At 47.6% G+C, this 22,528-nt stretch overlaps 1 protein-coding gene across 2 annotated transcripts in view; it reads left to right on the top strand.

Annotated features, from left to right (window-relative positions):
• The first annotated feature begins 1,554 nt into the window (after nt 1-1,554).
• Nucleotides 1,555-22,528, top strand: part of SOAT1 (sterol O-acyltransferase 1) — a 67,699-nt gene continuing 46,725 nt past the window's right edge. Inside the window, exons 1-3 of one of the 2 annotated variants that reach the window (XM_070077206.1) lie at nt 1,876-2,007; nt 14,168-14,216; nt 14,819-14,944. In XM_070077206.1, coding sequence (XP_069933307.1) covers nt 14,845-14,944 — 100 coding nt within the window. In that variant the 5' untranslated portion in view covers nt 1,876-2,007; nt 14,168-14,216; nt 14,819-14,844. Of the gene's footprint in view, nt 1,736-1,875; nt 2,008-14,167; nt 14,217-14,818; nt 14,945-22,528 lie in introns of those variants that run through there. The other variant, XM_070077205.1, reaches the window with a different exon arrangement.

Here is a 22,528-nt window from a genome sequence, read left to right on the forward strand (position 1 = left end):
CAGGGACTTCACACTCATTGTGGTCTGTCTAGAATGGTCCCCCTCCCCGTGGTTGCCATGGCCGACTCCTCCTTAGTCAAGCCTTAGCTCAGGCCACCTCAGAAACTCACCTACTCTTGTCTTTCCCAAATTAGCTATTCTATCTAATCTAGAGCCTATGTCTCTCTTCGTGGCTTTTCTTATCACTTCCTGTCTTCTCATCACTGTTTTGCTTTGTTCCCATCTGCAACTATTTTCTTTCTTAAAAGTGTTCTTAAAAGATTTCTTTGAAGGCAGAGATACAGACAGACACACAGAGAATCTTCTGGTTCACCTCCCAGATGGCTGCAATGGCCAGGGCCAGGCCAGGCCAAAGCCAGGAGCCAGGAGCTTCATCCAGGTCTCCCACGTGGGTGCAGGGGCCCAAGGATTTTGTCCGTCTCCTGCTGCTTTCCCAAATACATTAGCATAAGAGAGCTGCATCAGATGTGGAGCAGTTGAGACCCCAACCTGCAAAGCCGCCCAGGCAGCAGCTGTTAATCCGCTGAGCCACAACACCAACCCTAGGCAAGTATCTTTGTTTTCCATGAGAAATGCAAACTTTTCAGTGTAGGGGCTTCTTTTCACCCCCTGCTGCTGCCCCAGCCACAAGAGAACACCATCAGTATTTTCTGAATGAACAGCTTCAACAATGAAGACAGAAGTGTCGGCGTGGTGTGCGCCCAAGGCGGCTAACAGAGGCCAATCCCTGTGTCCCTAAGGCTCTTCAGCGGAGCCCGGAGGCGTCCGCATCTACCAGGAAGACTGCAGCCGTCGCAAGGTGGCCACCGAAAGCTGAGGCCAGCGCTGCTCTGGGCCAACAGTGCTGCAGGCTCCGGGTGGCCAGGGGGAACTGCGTTGTCACAGGTGCCCAGACAGGCTCAGCGCCAGGAAGCGGGATCATCTGCTCGGGGCATCCTGCCCTGGGGGATCGTCAGCGCAGGGCCAGGGCGGCGGGTAGCGTGGGCTGTGTGACCCCCTCTCCACCCAACCTTTACCCTAAATTCACCTACACCTTTGCTCTCGCAAAAAAAAAAAAAAAAAAAAAAAAAAAAAAAGAAGAAGGAATTAACTGTTGTACCTAACCTGTGCCCTAAACGCCTCTGCATCTTTTTTATGAATTCCCAACGACCTTCTAAACCCGGGGCCGCACGTCTCCCCCGACTCGCCCAGCTCGGACGCAGCCTAAGGATGGGTAGGATTTCCAGAGCCCGCGGCATCTGACGCCAAAGCCTCGCCGGCTCGCGCCCTCTCTCCTCCCCACACGGTCAGTCCCGACCGCGGTGACCCGCGGCTGCAGTGGGGCTGGACCGCCCCGTCCCGCGCCACCGCGCCAGGCGTCGCGCGAGGAAACGCAGGAAAAGCCGCCGCAGCCCGCGGAGCGCCCACGAGGGCGCAGAGCCCCCGAAGCGCCGGGCTCGCGCTCTCGGCGCCCGCGCGCCCGCGGAGGGGCGGGGCGAGCCCCGGTGGGCGGAGCCCGGCGGCTGCCGGGACCACCAATAGCATCGCGAGCTGGCGCGGGCCGTGCGCGTGACGCAAGGAGCGGGCTGGCAGGCGGGGGGCGGAGGGGCGGAGGGGTCGGGCGCTTTATGATCCGCGCTGCTGGGCTGGCGGCGTGGCGGGGCCGCCTTCCCGGAGCTAGCCGTGCCGCTGGCCGCGCCGAGGCGGCTTCCTCCGTCCTCACGGTCGTCCGAGGTCTCCGCAGTCCCGCCCCCAGGTAAGGTCCACGCTCCCGGGCCCCCCGCTCGTTTCCCGTCTCGGTCCTCCCGCCTCAGCCTGAGGGGAAGAGAGAAGGGGTGGAGGCTGCGCACTCCGGCCCGGAGGGCCTGGCCTTGTCCCGGGCAGTCCCGCGGAGGCCGCCGCCGGCAGCGCGGCGAGGGGCGGCTCCGCGAGTCCCCGGGAGTTTGGGCGGGGAGAGCGGGAAAGTTAACCTTGGGGCGTCGGGGTTCCTGGCGCTCCGCTCGGCATCTCTCGGGGCAGCAGAAAGTTGTGAGTGAGAAGACATTTAATGAAGCGCAGGCAGTCGCCTTGCAGCCGGTGGGGCGGCGTGGGCGCAGGGGAGCGAGGACCGTGGGCCGAGCCCCTGCCTCCCGCGGCAGGGGTGGGGTGGGGTCGCAGCGTCGTCGCCCTTGGACTTCGGTGGGAGCCGTCTCGTTCGGAGTGGCAGGGCTGATGAGCAGCTGTGAACTTCGTTTCTCTGTCCCCGCGTGTCCCCTAGGAGTCTTCCAGAAGTTGATGGAAAAATGGCATTTTATCAGTCCGTGCGTGGATTTAAATCTATTGCACCCGAGTACTTTTATTTAAAAAATTCTATTTTCCACGAGCTTTTGGAACTACCTTACAAGGCTAAGTTCATCGGTCGCTTTTAAATATTTAAGTGGCTGCCACCTGTTTAAACTACTTTTTTTTTTCTCTCTCTCTCAAGATGTATTTGTTTACAGAGAAAGGGAGAGATCTTCAGTCCCGTAGTAGTTCCCTCTTGAAACGGCCGCACCAGCTGGCGGCCAGGAGCTTCTTCCGGGTCTCCCACGTGGGTGCAGGGGCCCAAGGACTTGGGCCATCCTCCGATGCTTTCCCAGGCGCGTTAGCAGGGAGCCGGGTAGGAAGTGGAGCAGCCGGGACTCGAACCTATGCTCACATGGTCCATATGGGATCCCCAGCCAGGCAGCGGCTTAATCCACTCTGCCACAGTGCAGGCCCCAACTACTTTTTTTCCAAATGCGTGTCTTCTCTCTTGAGGTAGAAGTGAACGTGAAACCTTATTTACTTTTTACTTACTTATTTATTTTTTAGCACACCAGCTGGGCACTGTGGATGAATGTCATAAAGGGGTAAAGGTTTCTGCATAGGTTGAGGGAGGATGCAGAGTGATAACTTTGACGTGGGCGTGTCTCCAAGGCCCTGTGTGCTTGGAGCTTGTCAGATGTGTCCCACTGTCCTGGGATGGAGACCGGCATACTGGGTAAACCCGATTCTTCCCTCTCCCACTCTGGCCCACTGCTTTCCTGCGGGCTCTGGCGCCACCCTGGCTGCGTTTTTGTGCCTGGTAAACCTTCCATTCCTTTTGTTCCTCCTGGCCCGTGGGGGTGTCCTCTACCTCCACTGCCTTCTCCGTTCTTCCCCCGGCTCCTGCACAGTGCTGAAATCACCTCTAGAAGGCGGCTCCGTCCTGGCCAAGCTCTTCTAGCTCTGCCTCTCTACCGGCAGTTAATTGTCACTTGTGGCAGTTGTGTTAGTTACTTAGATGCTTCAGTTGTCCCCTCTACTAGTACATTTCTTGCCCCCCCCTCTGTGTGTGTGTGTGTGTGTGTGTGTGTGTGTGTGTTTTGGGGGGAGGGGAGCTGGTGGATCTTACTCCTGCCTCAGTCTCTGGGTCTGACCTCTGACACTTGGAACAGTGAAAGAGTGCACGAGTTTCCAGGACAGAGGAAGGAATTTTGAATGAGAAGTGTCAACTAGGGAAAGAACACGTTTCTATCAAAGGTCCACCAAACTGCAGTTGGTGGGGGCCTACCGGGGTGGGGGTGGGGATTTGCCACATCTGATCAGCGATTATACCAACCATACAAATGTAAAGAAGAATTCCCGCTTGTTTTTCAGTTTTGCTGGTTGACCTAATGACCCAGTTAAGTGATACAGGAAAGCTGTGGGATTATGCTAGGGTAAACTTTTGTTTGACCAGGGAGGGAGAAATTTTTAGTTTCGGATTGAGCCTGCTACCCGGTGTGGTTTCTCTTGCCCCTGCTGAGCCCCTGGGTGATGTAACAGAGTTCTTCTGGAGTAGGTACACTATTTATTTGTGATGCAAATTTATAGGTTCTTGTGAAAGCGTGGTAAATGGGAACCCGGCTGGGAGGCCAGAGTTGACACTTCTTTCCAGTTTGAGTCATCTGTTTCTGGAGGCTGTTCTTTTTGCTTTGCCTTTTTAAGGTTAAGTTAGATGCCTGTCACACTGAACTTTATGTAACTGCAATGTACAGGTTAGATTTTAAAATTCTTGTCCAATCCATGTATTGTATTTTTAAATAGCTGCTTGGTCCACCTCGGGTGGGGGTGTGTGGATATTTTCACTCCGTCTCTCTGGCTGTGTGACTGGATAAGTGTCTTAGCACTTTGGGATCTCCTGCATCTTTAAACATGGGAATGTTGACCTAGGCAGTGGTGCCCAGCACTAGCTTGGTAAGCACTTACTTAGTGCGGGGTGTCTCACCACTGGGCCTCTTGAGAGACTAAGTCTTAAGATGACTGTTTTCACTTCCGTAGTAGCAGATTTTGTAACCCACTCCCACTATATTTGTTTGTTGTCCTTCCCGAAACCAGTTGTACCCGGTGTGAAGCAAATCGTAACTATTAATGTCCCCAAATTGTGAAACAGCCCATGTACCAGCCTTCCTTTTTTCCTAATATTTTTTGTCCTTCTTGACTTTTCCATGGTAATGACCTTAGATTACACAGTTTCACTTTCCTTGGTTTTAGTTACTTGTGATCAGTGATAGCTGAAAATATTATATGGAAAATTCCAGGAATAAATCGTGGGGTGGGAGTTTGGCACAATGGTTAGGATGCCGCTTCGGTCATCCACAGCCCATATCAGAGTACCTGGGATTGAGTCCAGCTTCTTTTTTTTTTTAAAGATTAATTAATTTTAAAGGCAGAGTAACAGAAGAGAGGGAGAGACAGAGATAGTTCATCTGCTGGTTCACTCCCCAGATGGCTGCAACAGCCAGGCTGGGTCAGGCTGAAGCTGGGGACCCGGAGCTCCATCCAGTCCTCCCACGTGGATGGCAGGCATCCAGGTACTTGGGCCGTCATCGCCCTGCCCTCTCAGACACATCAGCAGAGAGAGCCGGGTCTGAGGCAGAGCAACCGGGCCTTGAACTGGTGCTCTGATTTGGAATATAGCATTGCAGAAGTGGCCGCTTACCCCACTGTGCTGCAGTGCTGCGTGCTCCCCCCCCCCCCCCCCCGCCCCGCACATGCTCCGTTTCTGATTCCAGCTTTCTGCCATGTGCACTGTGGGAGACAGCAGGTGATAGCTCAGGTACGTGGGTTCCTGCCACCCTTATGGGAGGCCCAAAGGAGTTCCAGTCTCCTGGCTGCATCCTGCCCCCACTGTTGGAGCATTTGGGGAGTGAACCGGCAAATGGAATATCTATCTCTTTCTCTCCACCTTTCAAATAAAAATTCCTGGGTTTTAAATTGTATGTGGTGTGGTGTGAATCATACCAGTGTTCTGTGAATCTGCTCCCCCCATTAGTCACTCAGCAGCCATCTCAGTTATCAGCTGCAGTAGTCACAGTGCCCATGTCCAATGACCCTAACGCTGGATCACCTCGCACCATCACAGAAGGGGGAGTGTGCTGCGATGAGCTGTTTTCAGAAACCACATTCACATAACTATTACAGAGTACTGTGATAATTGTTCTGTTTTATTATTACTTATTGTTTGTTTGTTTATTTATTTTATTTTTTTGACAGGCAGAGTGGACAGTGAGAGAGAGAGACAGAGAGAAAGGTCTTCCTTTGCCGGTGGTTCACCCTCCAATGGCCGCTGCGACCGGCGCGCTGTGGCCGGCGCACCGCCCTGATCCGATGGCAGGAGCCAGGTGCTTCTCCTGGTCTCCCATGGGGTGCAGGGCCCAAGGACTTGGGCCATCCTCCACTGCCTTCCCTGGCCACAGCAGAGAGCTGGCCTGGAAGAGGGGCAACCGGGACAGAATCCGGCGCCCCGACCGGACTAAAACCCGGTGTGCCGGCGGCGCAAGGCGGAGGATTAGCCTAGTGAGCCGCAGCGCCGGCCATTACTTGTTGTTAATCTTTTGTTGTCTAATTTATAAATTAAGTGTTACCATCAGCAGTTTCAGCATTCACTGCAGATCTTGGAATGTCTTCCTGGGAAACAATTGGCAATGACTGTGCCTCTTCTTGGCTTTTTTTTTTTTTTTTTTTTTTTTTTTTTTTAAGGATTTATTTATTTATTTGAAAGGCAGACTTACAGAGAGGCAGAGGCAGAGAGACAGAAGTCTTCTGTCCGCTGATTTACTCCCCAGTTGGCCACAACAGACAGAGCTGGGCTGATCCAAAGCCAGGAGCTTTGGGCCAAGGGTTTGGGCCATCTTCCCACTACTATCTTAGACTGTAGCAGAGAGCTGGATCGGAAGTGGAGCAGCTGGGACTCAAACCGGTGCCCATATGAGATGCCAGCACTGCAGGCAGTGGCTTTACCTGCTATACCACAACGCTGGCCCCTGTACCTCTTCTTGAATCCTTTAACTTTTTTCCAGCATTACTTCCTTCTAATTTTCCTTTTATTTCTCCAAGGCCTTGCTACACTGGGAAATTACTTAACCACCTATAAAATGAGATAACAATATGTACTGCATAGCTTGTTATGAAGATTAAGTGAGCCACAGTAAATTCTGTGTTAATCTTAGATTTGTTACTTCCTAGGTCGCCCTGCTGGGAAAGTTCTTGGCCCTAGCCGCTCCCTGTGCATTGATGAATTTCTCCGGTCTGGACTTGCGGATTCAGTGGACTTTGGTTGTGGTCCCTTGGCTGACCCCAGGCACGGCGTATTGCACTTACTTGCCCCTCTTTCTCCCTGCCTTTTTTTACTTAACGCAATGGCAGTGCTGCAGACTTGGAGAACTCACGAGGGATCTGTCTCCAGCTGTCTTCTGCATGTAGCCAGCTGGATAGCTCACAGCTCCTTAATGTTTATGAGTTTATCTCATTTTCCTTATCTCTTTCCTCTTGATGAATTCATGAACATGTCACGAGCCTTCCCTCGGGCCTCTGTTGATTTTTGTGTGTGTTGGCTCATTGTTCTCCCCAGCACATCCTCCCCGCTGTTTCCTGAATTATCTTGTATAAGATAAATATCAAGTTACCCTCTTGTTTAAAAACCTCTACTACTTAAAAAAAAAATTTTTTTTTAATTTTCATTTTATTTGAAAGGCAGGGAGAGACAGGTATCTCCCATCTGCTGGTTCACTTCCCAGACACTTGGAATAGCAAAGTCTGGGCTAGGCCAAAGCGAGGAGCTAACCAAGAGCTCAATTTGGGCCTTCCACGTGGGTGACGGGGGCCCAGGTACTTGAGCCATCATGACTTCCTGCCTCCTGTGTGCATTACAGGAAACTGGGTCTCCAAAGTGGTGCCGACGCTTGAAGCAGGGTGTGGGATGTGGGATGTGGGATGTCCCAGATGACTTCTTAAGTGCTGTGCCACGTGCCTGCTGCGGATTCTTGTGTGATGTTACAAGCTCTTCAGAAGGACCTCAACAGCCCTTGACCTTTCGTCCGTGCTCTCTCATGCACTCTGTGCTCCGGCCTTGCTCCTCTCGTTTCACCTAGGGGCAGACATTTGACCTAGTGGATCAAGACACTGCCACCCATTCACAGTGCCAGGGTTCAAGTCCTGGCTTTGTTCCTGATTTTAGCTTCCTGCTAATATGTACCTGGAAGGCGGCAGGTGATGGCTCAAACAGTTGGATTCCTGTCACCCACTAGGTTGAGTTCCCAGAGTCAGTGGATGGGGACTCTGTGTGTCTCTGCCTCTCAAATTAAATGGAGAAAAGTAAGGTAGATGTTACCTTTTGACCTTTCCTGATTGCCCCAGGTCCTGTTGGTTGTGCTCCCTGCCTGTTCTACACACGTCTCGGTTGTTACTCGGCACTACCACGAGGTCTTACAGTGTCTGTGTCTTTCTCCCTCTAGATTTTCACTCTTTGAGAGCACAGATTGTTGAGGTCATCTTTGTATCCTCGGGACCTGGCATATAGTAGATTGCAATAATATGTTTGAATTAAGGAATCTGTTCTGATCTTATTCTTCGTAGAATGTTCTTTCTTTTTCCATAATCCTGGTTTTATGCCTAGTAAATTTCTATTCCTTTTTCAAACTTTGATTTTTTAAAAAGATTTGATTGTTTATTTGAAAGATAGAGAGAAGGAGAGATCTTCCATCTGCTGGTTCACTCCTCAAATGCCTGCAGTGGCCAGGGCTGGGCTGGGCTGGGCAGAAGCCAGGAGCTTCATCTGGGTCTCCCATGTGGATGGCAGGGACCCAGGTACTTGGGTCATCGTCTGCTTTCCCAGGTGCATTAATAGGGCACTGGATTGAAAGTGGAGCATCCACTCATGTGGCATGTGGATGTGGCAGGTGACAGCTGCGCCACAGTGCCAAGCCCTGGACCTGGGCTGGTATGTCCTCATCTCCATGAGTGTGTGTCTTCCCTGGTTATGACCTGTTTTCTGTGTTGGTGCACGAGCATATGTGCGTAAAGAATACAGTGAGATAGAAGTCTGTATTACAACACATTTATCTAGCATCACTGAAGAACAGCGTAAGTTTTCAGATAATTGGTGTATACCTTTTTTAAAAGATTTTTAAAATATGACACAGGAATAAGAGATGGAGGGAGGGAGGGAGACAGAGAGGGAGGGAAGTAGAGAGAGAGAGAGGGAGGGAAGGAGAGAGAGATCCTATAAAGTCAAAGACTCAACTTCTCTTTTTTTTTTAAAGATTTATTTATATATTTGAAAGAGTTAGAGAAGGGAGAGGCAGAGAGAGAGGTCTTCCATCTGCTGGTTCACTCCCCAAATGGCTGCAATGACCGATCCGAAGCCAGGAGCTTCTTCAGGGTCTCCCACAGGGGTGCAGGGGATCAAGGACTTGGGCCATCTTCTACTGCTTTCCCAGGCCATAGCAGAGAGCTGGATTGGAAGTGGAGCAGCTGGGACACAAACCGGCGCCCATATGGGATGCTGGCACTGCAGGTGGCAGCTTTATCCGCTACACCACAGCACTGGTCCCAAGGTGTATACCTTTTAACAGTGACTAGCAATATACATTCTTCACAAATAGAAGAGAAAAAAAAATCTAATTGTTAGGGGAAAAATGAACAATATAATGTATTGGACAATAAGTTCTTTGAAGAAGAAAGTGTTTTTCAAGTGTTTATTTAGGTCAGCTAGACAAGGAAATCCTTGAGGAAGTGGATATCTCCATAGAGCGATTTATAGTGAAGCCAGAGGAACCTTTTTTTTTTTTTTCTTGGACAGGCGGAGTGGACAGTGAGAGAGAGAGAGACAGAGAGAAAGGTCTTCCTTTTTCCTGTTGGTTCACCCTCCAATGGCCGCTGTGGCTGGCACACCGCACTGATCCGAAGCCAGGAGCCAGGTGCTTCTCCTGGTCTCCCATGGGGTGCAGGGCTCAAGCACTTGGGCCGTCCTCCATTGCACTCCCGGGCCACAGCAGAGAGCTGGCCTGGAAGAGGGGCAACCAGGACAGAATCCGGCGCCCCGACTGGGACTAGAACCCAGGATGCCGGCACTGCAGGCGGAGGATTAGCCTAGTGAGCCGCGGCGCCAGCCCAGAGGGACCTTGAAGGGTATCTAGAGGCAGATGGTCCAGGCTGAGGGTACAGCAAAGGCCTTTACATGGAAATCAGCTTGTTCAGGAAACAGTAGAAGGCCGGCCCGGCGCCGTGACGCACTAGGTTAATCCTCCACCTGCAGCGCCGACATCCCATATTGGCACCGGGTTCTAGTCCTGGCTGCTCCTCTTCCAATCCAGCTCTCTGCTGTGGCTTGGGAAAGCAGTAGAAGATGGCCCAAGTCCTTGGGCCCTTGCACCTGCGTGGGAGATGAGGGGGGGCAGGGGGTGGCTGGCTCCTGGCTCCTGGCTTTGGATTGGCGCAGCTCCGGCCGTTGCGGCCATTTGGGAAGTGAACCAGCGGAAAGGAAGACCTATCTCTCTGTTTCTCCCTCTCACTGTCTGTAACTCTACCTCTCAAGCAAATTATAATAATAATAATAAAGGCAGACCTGAAGGGAGCAAGTGAAGGGAAGGCAGTTAGAGGCTGCTGAGAGAGGTGGCGGTGGTTTGGTGGTTTGGACTGCAGTCTGAAAGGGACAGGTGTGTTAGGTGTCGGACTTGGACCTGCTGTTGGATTGGATGAGGGAAAGTAAAGAGTCAGATGATTCCTGGGTTAAGAGAGCAGTTGCAGGCAAAGATTAATTGCTATCCCCATAAATCGAGGTGGGGAAGACAGTAAGGAGGGAACTGTGTTGGTCCTGTGAGGTTTGAGCTGCCTAGAAGACATCTACACGAGGTGTCAGCTAGGCTGGAGCTCAGGGCAGCCTGGGCACGGTGGGGGAAGACGGATGGCAGAGACGTAGTGTGGAAGAAGTGGGCTGAATGTGGTCAAGCACCAGGTGCTGGAAATCCTTATGTGGGTGGTGCAGTTATTGGTAACAGTAAGTCGTGACCTGGGATGTGAGAACAGGTTGTTGGAGACAGGAAGTCAGGGAGCTTAAGAGCCAGGATATTGCGTGGATCTGTGCACGTGGACATTGAAATAAAAGAGGGGTGGAAGAATTAACGCAGAGAGAGATGGGGAAGGAAGTGTTCAGATCCTCACCGAATGAGAGGAGTGTCTAGGAGATCAGTAGATACCTGCGACAGGAGAAGTATTGGTGTTAACAGCCCTGCTGAAATATTTAAGGAAGGGAGAGGAAACGGTGGTGGCCGTGGAAGTAAGAGGAAACATGGATAACTCCCCTCCCAGGTTCTGTCTTAATGGAAATGCAGGAAAAAACTATGGTGCACCTCACACAGGACAATGACCTGTGTCAACACAGCACATGAGAACCAGCATTAGTTACACTTTGAATTTCTAAAAAAATGTTTGTTTATTTATTTGAAAGGCTAAGGGATGTAGTGAAAGAGAGATGCCTTCCACCTGCTGGTTCAGTCCCCACATTCCTGCAACACTGGAGCTGGGCCAGGCTGCAGCCAGGAGTCCAGATCACAGTTCTTACGGTTCATATGACCAGGGCCGCTGGTCAGAACTGAGGCCAACTGTTTTAAGTGATAGTTCTCTTTCCTAATGTCAGTAATTATGACAATAATAAAATCTGTTAACATTTTCTTGTAAGTCAGATGGTATTTGAGCTGCTTCATTACCCCTCACCTACTGTATCTTAAAAACAAACATAAGTAGAATTTAAGGGATAATGTGGTATCATTCAGCTTGCAGGAGGTAGATATGCAGCTATCTGATCGCTTAGTTAATTTTAAAAGCTTGGTGGTTAATAGTAAAACATGGGCATGTCAGTATGAGGGAATCTTACCTTGTTTTGCTCCAATAACCTGATGTGGTAGTAGAGATCTCCATTTCCTAGATGAAGAAGAGATTTAGAATGATTGGAGGATTCATTCAAGGGCAGAGTGGAACGGCAGAGCAGGGATTTAAATCTTGTGAACATTAATTTTCTGATGCTTTTCCACTGAATTGCAGTTTTCGTTTCCTAGTAAGCAGAGGAAGTCAGGGCTAAAGATTTTGTTTGTTTGTTTTAAAGATTTATCTATTTATTTGAAAGGCAGAGTTACAGAGAGAGGAAGACAAAGAGAGTCTTCTATCCGCTGATTTACTCCTCAGATGGCCACAACAGCTGGAACTGCTCCAACCTGAAGCCAGGAGCCAGGAGCCAGGAGCCTCTTCCAGGTCTCCCACGTAGGTGCAGGGGCCCAAGCACTTGGGCCATCCTCCACTGCTTTCCCAGGCCACAGCAGAGAGCTGGATTGAATGTGGAGCATATGGGATGCGGGCACTGCAGGCATATTAAAATAAACTATGATATAAAGGCTTTATGAAGAGAACATTTCCTTCTTTGTCTCACTTACTCAAGTAAGTAGATTAAATAAGTGGCAGATAATTGTGCAAATTCACTACCTGTGTTTCAGCTCCTCCTCCCTCCTCCCTGCTCATGTCTCCCTGCTTCCTTTAACCACTGTATTTGGGCATGATTCTCATAAGACAAGCCGTATGTTTTCGCTTTCAGCATCAATTTTTCACTAGACCAGGTTGATGGATCATCATCAAGGACTCCTTTAACTTTTCTGTAGGGTATTCAGGTTTGAGTAATTATTACTTTTTGCTTATTAAACAGATTTATTTGTCTGCCAAACCTTGTTTGGTAAACATTTTTTTGTACTTTTTAATTAGCACTTCTAGTCAGCTCAAGATAACTTTTTCAGAATTGATACTTTGATAGAGTCAGCTAAAAGCAAAGTAGTGTTGTTTTGGTTAGCCTTTGAAGCTTTCAAAAGTGATGAATGTGTGTTGTCTATTGTACGCAGCCTCAAGAGTCTGGGGAAGCCCACCCCACAACTGAGCACCATTGTTGTAGACCTCACTGTTGATTAGGATGTGAAAGCTGTTACAGTAGTGAAGATGTTTATTGTTATCCTCCCTAATGTACAAGGGGTCTTCAAAAGTTTCATGGAATATGTGCATTATGAAAAAACTGTCTAGATTTCGTTTTTTCTGCATGTGAATAAACATCTTTTAATTCCATTTTTTCCATAAACTTTTTTTTTTATTATTATTATTTTTTTTATTTTTTATTTTTGACAGGCAGAGTGGACAGTGAGAGAGAGACAGAGAGAAAGGTCTTCCTTTGCCGTTGGTTCACCCTCCAATGGCCGCCGCGGCCGGCGCGCTGCGGCCGGCGCACCGCGCTGATCCGATGGCAGGAGCCAGGAGCCAGGTGCTTTTCCTGGTCTCCCATGGGGTGCAGGGCCCAAGCACCTGGGCCATCCTCCACTGCACTCCCTGGCCACAGCAGAGAGCTGGCCTGGAAGAGGGGCAACCAGGACAGAATCCGGCGCCCCAACCGGGACTAGAACCCGGTGTGCCGGCGCCGCTAGGCGGAGGATTAGCCTAGTGAGCCGCGGCGCCGGCCCATAAACTTTTTGAAGTTGCATATTTCCCTCTTGATTCTGCAGGTTTAGAGCACTGTATCCTATTATTTGGAATAACTGGTTTCAGTATTCACTTTCTCTCCTAATGAATGCGCACCTACCATGTTCCAGGCACTCCACTATATTTTGGGAATTCAAAGAGAAAACATCCCATCATCCCTGCCTTTCAGAAACTTAAGCACAGGGTGACAGCGTGCTCTCTGATAGGAGTCATAGCATGCAGTGAGACTCAGGGAGGGTGAGAAGGGAGAATGGTGGTCAAGGGAACTTACGGAGGAGGCAAGTTCCAGGCAGTGTAGCAAGTAGATGGTGGGTTGTGGAATCTGCTAGTCCTTTTGAATTCCATGTGCTGATATTGGGGCATTATCTGGTACAAATTAAGTGATCTCTTAAACTGTGTTCTTCTCAGCTATAAAATCAGGGCACCTACTCAGTGTTAGAGAGAGAAAATGTGGAGGGCTGGAAGGCACACAGTAGGTGCTCACTAAGCCAGTACCGTGGTTGCGATTACTGCTGTTGCCTTGGTATGCTGCAAGCACACAAACACTCAGAAGTTAGCTGCTGTGATTATGGTAGTCTCAGAAGCATTATATACAGCCTCACAGGCCTTGGGTCATAAACTTTAATCTGGCATTTATTTTTTTAATGATTCATTTATGTATTTATTTAAAAGGCAGAGTTACAGAGAAAGAAGTAATGACAGATCTTCCATTTGCTGGTTTACTGCCTAAATGTGTGAAATGGCCAGGGCTGAGCCATGTCAAAGCCAGGAGCCTGGATCTCCATCTGGGTCTCCTATGTGGGTGGCAGGGGCCCAAGGACTTGGGCCATCTATTGCTTTCCCAGGCCATGGCAGAGAGCTGGATTGGAAGTGGAGCAGCTGGGACTCGAACCTGCTGGCACTCATATGGGATGCTGGCACTGCAGGCTCAGCTTAACCTGCTGTGCCACGATCCTGGCCCCTTGGCATTTTTAAAATTTTATAATTTTGCTTCTGTCTTTTTTTAAAAGATTTATTTTATTCGTATGAAAGGCAGAGTTAGAGAAAAAGGGAGAGAGAGAAAGAGAGAGAGAGAGTGAGCGCAAGTGTGTGTTTCCATCCGCTGAATCACTCCCCAAATTGCCGTAACGGCCAGGGCTGGACCAAGCTGAAGCCAGGAGCCAGGAGCTTCATCAGGTCTCACGTGGGTACAGGGGCCATCCATTGCTGCTTTCCCAAGTGCACCAACAGAGAGCTGGATTGGAAGTAGAGCAGCCAGAACTGGAATTGGTACCCATATGGGTTGCCAGTGTCACAGGTGGCAGCTTAATCTGTTATGCCACAGCACTGGCCCCAGCTTTTATCTTTAAAAATTTTTTATTTTCATTTTATTTGAAAGGCAGGCACAGTGGTTCATTCTCCAAATACCTACAACAGCCAGGGCTGGGGTAAGTTGAAGCCAAGAGCCTGAAATTCCATCTGGGTCTCCCACGAGGGTGGTGGGTGGCAGGGCCAGAAGCACTTGAGCCATCACCTGCTGCCTTCCAGGGTGTGTCCCGTTACCACGAGCTGATTGGAATGGAGTAACCGAACACTCCAGCATGGGATGCAGGTGTCCTAACTGGTGTCTTCTGCTACTTAATTCTGGGTTTTTATATGTACTTGTGCCTTGTTCAGCTAAATTGTTCTTTACGTAAGGGGGGAACTGTCTACAAAGGGCCTTCGGAACAAGGCCGCTACCTCACAGGGGCTAATTTCTTTAAATTTGTTAGAGTGTCTTGTATTCAGAGTCTTTGAAGATGATTCAAGGAAAACAAAAGAGACTGTTTCATCAACTTTTACTTCTAGTAAATATGGTGACATTCTGAATGGCACCTAATCTTGATACTTATTTTTTGATACATAATTTTACACATTTATGAGGTATGGTATGTTATTTTGATACCTGTGCAGAATGTGTAAAGATCAGATTAGGGTGGGTAGTGGTTGTGAACACTCAGAATTCTTCAGTCTGGCTCTTAGTTGAGAGCTTTTTATGTTTTCTTCCTAGACAGCGCTGTAGTGGGTGAAGAGAAGATGTCCCTGCGAAACCGGCTGTCAAAGTCCAGTGAAAATCCTGGGAAAGATGAAGACCAGAAAACCCCAACGAAGGAGTCCTTAGAGATCCCTAGTAACGGTGAGATTTAATTTTTTGAGGTGAATAAATGGAACTGAGGACGCATTTGGTGTTTAGAACAGGGATTTTCTTTATCATAAATGGATAGTGAAGAGTTTTAGATATCTGGTAACAGAGAAATTGGAAAAATAAGTCCTTTCTTGTAAATTAACTCAGCGAACATCTGTTGGGTACCTACTCTGTGTAGACACCATTCATGCATTCATTCATTTAACCACTTAGCCGTTAATTCCAGTGGTGCTGTGCTCGGTGCTAGTCCTGTCCTGCCATCAGTAAAGATGTGTTTCCTATTGTAGAGCTCCAAGTAAAGTGAATGGCAGAACTCCCAAAGTCCACAAACAATTACATGAATAAAGATAAGTCATATTCTCATAATAAAATTGCTAACTACTTTCTAATAGGTACAATGACTAAAATGTGAGTATTTTGCAGGATTCCTAACCTAGTTCAGTATTGAGCTATGAGTCTTGGGAATGTGATGGAGTATTTTGAATTCTTACATCCACGTGTGCTTATACACGAAAATTTGCTTATTGTATGAGTGCAGAGAAAAGTATAGCACAGTGCTAGTCAAGGTGAAGGTTATGATGAAGAATGGTGGACTTGTAAATAGAACTGTAAGTGATGCCACCTGTTGCATCAGGTACTTTATTTTTGCAGTGATATTTGCATAGGTTTGGTTGGGACAGGATTTGAAATTTGAGGCTTGTTTGGTTAACAAAGAAGGGTGGAACTTTATGAGGCAGGTTGTCTTTGGCATCTGGAGACTTCTTTCATAAAGAAACACTCTTGTTCTTCCACTTAAATTTAATGGTAAATATCAGCAGCTGATTCCCACCAGGAATGTAAATTTGCTGCTTACGTTGGCATAGAGAAGTTTATTTTTGACTGTTAAGACTCTGAAATACCTATTTATGACATTTTTATTTCATCTTGGGTAGCCATAGTGTGATATAATATATGACGTTTATGCAAAGAAGCGTGAGCCGGCGTTGAGAAGCATTCTCCTTCCATGGTTTAGGGGTGTAGTGATAACCCAGGTGCCTCCTGTACTTTGAATTTCAAAATTGGAAGCTTCATGTTTGATTTTTTTTTTCCTGCCCATCATTGAAAACATTGTTTTTATTAATACTTTCTGTCATTAGATATGATTTGCTTTATAGCCCATTTTTTAAAAAGATTTTTATTTTTTATTTGAGGCAGAGTTACAGAAGGAGAGACAGAGAGAGGTCTTCCATCTGCTGGTTCACTTCCCAAATGGCCACAACAGCTGGAGCTGGGCTGATTTGAAGCCGGAGCCAGGCGCTTCCTCCAGGTCTCCTGAGAGATGCTGGCACACCACAGGCGGAGGCTTAGCCTACTGCGCCACGGCATTGGCTCCTATATCCCAATTTTTAAACAACAGATTTATTTATTTATTTGAAAGGCAGAGTTGCAGAGAGAGAAAGAGAAGCAGACAGAGAGATTTTCCATTTGCTGGTTCACTCCCCAAATGGCCACAACAGCCAGGACTGGGCTAGGCTGAAGCCAGGAGCTTCTTTCAGGTTTCTCAGGCCCATGCACTTGGGCCATCTTCCGCTGCTTTCCCAGGTGCATTAGCAGGAAGCTAGATAGGAAGTGGAACAGCTGGGACTTGAACTGACGCACATGGGATGCCTGCACTGCAGACAACAGCTTAACCTGCTGGCCCACAGCACTGGCCCCAGTGGGCTTGTATCTTATTGTGGTTTGGGATTGCAGCTCTCTGATGGCTAATGATGTTGCCACTCTTGTGGCACCTCTCTGCCTGGGGCCAGGAAATCCTTGGAAGGAAGCTGGAGAAAATCATTCCCCCACAGCTTGTCACACGAAGCAGCCACGGAGTCAGCACTCTTTGGGCTGCACCACAGCTGACCACTCTGTCCTCTGGAAGGGCTGCCAGCTGTGGCCTTTGCGTACATACCTGGGCCGTGGAGGAGCATTGTACCAGACTGCTAGAGGCAGAGGCTTGCGGCAGTTCTGAGCTGTGAGCACCAGAGTTTTATAGGTACTCAAGGCCCCTCTTTTATTTTTTAAAAGATGTACTTATTTATTTATTCATTAATTCATTCAAAAGGCAGAATCACAGAGACAGAATTATCTTATAGCATCTGGTTTACTCCGCGAATGGCTGCAATAGCCAGAGGTGTGCCAGGCTGAAACCAGGAGCTTGGATCTCTTTGTGGTCCTGCACACTACTGGCAGGAACACAAGTAGTTGGGCCATCATCCACTGCCTTCCCAGGTGCACTTGAACTGGCATTCCAATAAGGGACGTTGGCTCCACAAGTGGCGGCTTAGCCCATTAGGACACAATGCCAGACCCTCAAGGCTCCCCCGTTTTTTTTCCTTTTTAAAGATTTATTTATTTGAAAGGCAGAGTTAGAAAGGGAGAGACACAGAGAAGTCTTCCATCCGTTGGTTCACTCCACAGATGGCTGTGTCGGCTGGAGCTGGGCCAGTCCAAAGCCAGGAGCTTCTCCCAGGTCTCCCACGTAGGTGCAGGGTTCCTAGTACTTGGATCTCCTCCCCTGCTTTTCCAGGCACAATAGCAGGGAGCTGGATCAGTAGTGGAACAGCTGGGACTTGAACTGATGTTCATATGGGATGCGGGCATCGCAGGTGGTGGCTTCATTCGCCATGCCACAGTGCCAGCCCCCTTTTCATTCTTCACAGTCTGGCCAGGCCGAGAACTTTCCAAGTATTTTAAGTTCTCCTTCCTTTAGATGGATTGTAGATTCCATCTTTAAGTCATTTTTCTCTTCTGTTGCACTGCAGTATGCATGAAAAATAGTGCCGAGGCTGGTGTTGTGCTGGGTTAAGCTGCTGCCAGTGTCCCGTCTGAGCACCAGGTTTGAGTCCCAGCTGCTCCACTTCTGATCCAGCCCCCTGGTATGCACCTAGGAAAGCAGCAGAGGATGGCCCACGTGCTTGGGCCCCTGCCACCCACACAAGAGACCAGATGGGAGTTTCAGGCTCCTGGCTTTGGCTTGGCCTAGCCCTGGCTGTTGAGGACATTTGGGGAGGTAACCAGCAAATGGAAGATCACTCTCTCTGTAACACTGCCTTTCAAATAAATAAATATATATATATTATTAAAATAGAAGCTATGGCTCTCCTTTGACATTTTGCTTAGTTATTTTTGCCGCTCTATCCCAGTTTATTGCTTGCAATTTCTGCCGTCCACAGAACATAGACTTGAACGCAATTCAGACAAGAGCCTTGCTACTTTATAGCAAGGATCTCTTTCCTCCAGTTTCCACTAACATGTTCCTCATTTCATCTGAGACCTTCTAGCTCACAGGTCAATGCAGCACCAGTTAAGCACCTGTGATCTGTATATACAGCAGTATTCCAGGTTTGTTAGCAGGGAGCTTGCGACTGAGAGAGTAAGACACTGAAATAAAAAGCAGTCCTTTGTCATATATAGGAGTTAAGTAAGTTATAGTAACCAAATGTCAAGAAGACCAGTGGGAGGAGAGGGAAGAAAACCTTGTTTAGAATGGAGGAACATCTCATGGAAATAGATTTTGAGTTGGCCTTGGAGAGTTGAAGTGGTTCGCAGAGGGCTTTGAATACTGGTATGAGTTTGCACAGGCATCAAGATAGTGTAATGTTGTGTGTGTGGTGTGGTGTTTGCTTTAAGCGAGGGTGGGGGCTGGGTAGGACAGATGGATTTGTGGTTTGTTTTCATGGATAGGAAGAATCTGAGAAATTGGAAAGGCAGGAAGAAGTCAGAAGATAAGAGTTGTTTTGGTCTTAACTGTGTGTGTAATCACTGGCTCTGGGCACACTGTATAGTTTGTCGGTGCTTAGACGTTGTGTTAAGCAAGGCCTCTTGTAACTGTGAAAGCACTCTTGATGAGTTTATAGCAATGTGTTCATTAAGGCATTATCTTCTCATTGATGGTGCTGCCAACTCCAGGCCCTAAGGTAGCTTTATAGTTCCCTGCTGTGTAACAACTGAGAATTATAGTCAACATGAAACCCTCTAATAGTTCCAGAAATTGTCGCTTGATTTAAAACAAATCATATGATACCGTAAAAGCTTAATGATAATAAGACTAATTCTCTTATTTTATATATGGGCAGCCCCCACAGTTGATACAGGTGTGGTGATAAAAGTAGACTGCAGCTACCTCTAGTTAAGTTGTTCCTGGATTACTGTGATTATAGAGTAGAAATCTTTTCATTACTTTGAAAACTTTTGGACTAGTTGTGATTTGTATTCTCATTTATTGCTTTTCGGATTATCCATGATAACCCTGAAGACCTCAGTTTGTTGTCAACTTGCTAAATAATTTGGGGCTGTTTTTTGTTGCTTAAGAAATGCAAGAGGGGCTGGCGCCATGGTTCACTTGGTTAATCCTCTGCCTGTGGCGCTGGCATCAAGTGAAAGTGCTAGAGTCAAGGGTTTTAGCTCTTAAATTGTAGATATTGCCCAATTTCCTTAAAAACAAAAGTTACACCAGTGTAGACTCTCATCTAAATTGTTTCCCCATACTCCTGGCAATGTGTCTTACCAGCCATTTTTTTAAAACTTTGCTAATTTTATGGTCGAAACACAGTGTAGCATATAGCATAAATTTGTTCTCATAAGAGAAAAATGAGGTGGAGAACTTTTTTCATGTATTCTTTCTTTTAAAAGCACTGTTCATGTCCTTCGTTTATTTTTGTTCCCCCAATCATGACTGCTGTTTTTAAAATATTTTTAAAGTGCTTTGTGTTGATAAAGTTAATCTTGTGACTGTCATGTGTTATGTCTGTTTTCTGACTTTTTGTCTTTTGACTTTGGTTGTGTATGTGTGCCTTACCATGCTTAGTTTTTATGTAATCAGATATTCTGTTGTTTCTAGGTTTTTTTTGAGCATGTTTAAAGATCATGTAAGATGATATTTTCATGGTGGTTTATATTCAAATATTTGATCCATGCATCTGAAATTTATTTTGAATATGAATGAATTAGCATTCTAATTTTATGGTTTTCCAAAATGGCCATCTGTTTCTCTCAATCTGATTATCTCATCCAGTTATCTAGTAAGTCTCCTTTTCTGTATAAATACTTATAAATTATCCCCAATTTCTTCTTTGGTTTCTTTCTTTCTTTTTCTTTTTTTTTTTTTTTAAAGATTTATTGATTTATTTCAGAGGCAGAGAGAAAGAGAGAGGGTGTGGTCTTCAATCCGCTGGTTCACTCCCCAAATGGCTGTAATGGCCAGAGTGGGGCCAGTCTGAAGCCAGGAGCCAGGAGCTTCTTCTGGGTCTCCCACGCAGGTGCAGGGGTCCATGGACTTGGGCCATCTTCTATTGCTATTCCAGGCCATAGCAGAGAGCTGGATCGGAAGTGGAGCAAATGGGACTGTAACCGGCACCCAGATGGGATGCTGGTGCATCAGGCAGTGGCTTTACTTACTATGGCACAATGCCAGCCCTTCTATTTTTTTAAGATTTATTTATTTATTTATTTGAAAGAGTGACAGAGAGAGAGGAAGACACAGAGAAAGAGAGCTCTTCCATCTGGTGGTTCACTCCCCAAATGGCCACAATTGTGGCTGGGCCAATTTGAAGGCAGGGGCCAGGAACTACATCCAGGTATCCCACATGGGTGCAGGGGCCCCAGCACTTGGCCCATCTTCCACTGCTTTCCCAGGCCATAGCAGAGAGCTGGATTGGAAGTGGAGCAGCAGTACTTCAGGATAGGATGGCAGTGTTGCATACAGGAGCTTAAGCACTGCACACAGTGCTGGTCCCTGGATTCTGTTTTTTTCAGTAGTGCAGACATGAGAATTTTGTAAGGGTTTTGACATAAAGGTGACTTCCAAGTGATTTTTCTAATTATGTCTCTGTGGCAAGCAAGGTGAAGCTGAGATGAAGGTGGTCTGAGACATGGCCAGTGAGTTTTTTAGAAAATCATGAAGGTTTAAAAATGAGTTTCAACTCTTCTAGGCAATAAAAACCAGCTAGCAGCACCACAAGTAGACAAAGTGTGTGGTCAGAAGACTGGGACTTAAGAAAAGGTTGTTAGTCACAGCCTCATGCTTGTTAGTCATCTTAGATGTGAGGCACTGTCAGTCAGCTGCCTGATGTTCTTACTTTTATGTTCTGCTCCATGACTAGGGGTCGGAAGACCTGGGTTTCTCTAGAGTCAGATACTAACTGGCCACGTGACAATGTGCGATGTGTTTAGTTTCTTTGAATTTAATATCTAAGATAGAAATGATACCAACTACCTTGTCTCTCTCATTGGATTGTTTTAAAGAATAAATGAGTTGATGTGGGGCCGATACTGTGGGATAGCACGCTAAGCTGTGGCCTGCAGTGTCAGCATCCTGTATGGGCGCCAGTTCAAAACCTGGCTGCTCACTTCTGATCCAGCTCCTTGCTAATGTGCCTGGGAATGCAGTGGAAGATGGCCCAAGTCTTTGGGCCCTTGCACACAGGTGAGAGACCACAAAGAAGCTCCTGGCTCCTGGCTCTGGCCTGGCCTAGCCCTGGTCATTGTGGCCATTCGGGATGTGAACCCACAGATGGAAGATATCTCTCTGTGTAGCTGTTCCTTTCAAATAAATAAATCTTAAAAAAAAAGAGTTGATACATGATGTATACTTCATATGTGTTAAAATTTATAGCAAGTTTAAGAAGAATGAGAATTTAAAAATTAGGAGGCCAGAACAGTAACCTCAGAGAGAGAAGAGTCGCTGAAATTGGTTGGGAATGAAAGTGAAGCCATGAAGTATGAACTACTGTTGTAGCCCACTTATATTTTTTATTCTTCTAAAAATTTATTTTACTTATTTGAAAGACAGAGGTACTGAGAGAGAGAGAGGTCTTTCATCTGCTGGGTCACTCCCCAAATGATCGCAACGGCCAGAGCTGAGCTGATCTGAAGGCCGGAGCCAGGAGCTTCCTCCAGGTCTCCCACACAGGTGCAGGGGCCCAAGCACTTGGGCCATCTTCTACTGCTTTCCCAGGCCATAACAGAGAGCTGGATCTGAAGTGGAGCAGCCGGGTCTCGATCCGGCGTCCATATGGGATCCTGGCACTGCAGGCCAGGGTTTTAACCTGTTGAGCCACAGCGCCGGCTCCTGAAGGGCATTTAAATTAATTCCTGCTAAAGGAGTTAATTATATTAAAAGGAAAGGCACAGGATCTTTGAGTGGTTGGACAGTCAGGTATAGTTTTATTGTTTCCCAAGTTTCAGTTGCACCCGGGAAAGCAGTGGAAGATGGCTCAAGTGCTTGGGTACCTGCACCCACATGGGAGACCTGGATATAACTTCTGGCTCCTGACTTCTGTCTGGCCCATCCTTGGCTGTTGCGGCCATTTGGGGATTGAACCAGCAGATGGAAGACTTGTCTCTCTCTGCCATTCTGTCTCTGTAATTCTGCATTTCAAATAAAGGGAAAAGTCATAGTTACACCGAGTTACACAGAGAGAGGAAAGGCAGAGAGAGACAAGTCTTCCATCTGTTGGTTCACTCTTCAGATGGCTGCAACGGCCAGAGCTGTGCTGATCCGGGGCCAGGAGCTTCTTCCAGGTCTCCCACGCGGGTGCAGGGGCCCAAGCA

This window comes from Oryctolagus cuniculus, chromosome 7 (genome assembly GCF_964237555.1).
Source record: "Oryctolagus cuniculus chromosome 7, mOryCun1.1, whole genome shotgun sequence".
NCBI lineage: Eukaryota > Metazoa > Chordata > Mammalia > Lagomorpha > Leporidae > Oryctolagus > Oryctolagus cuniculus.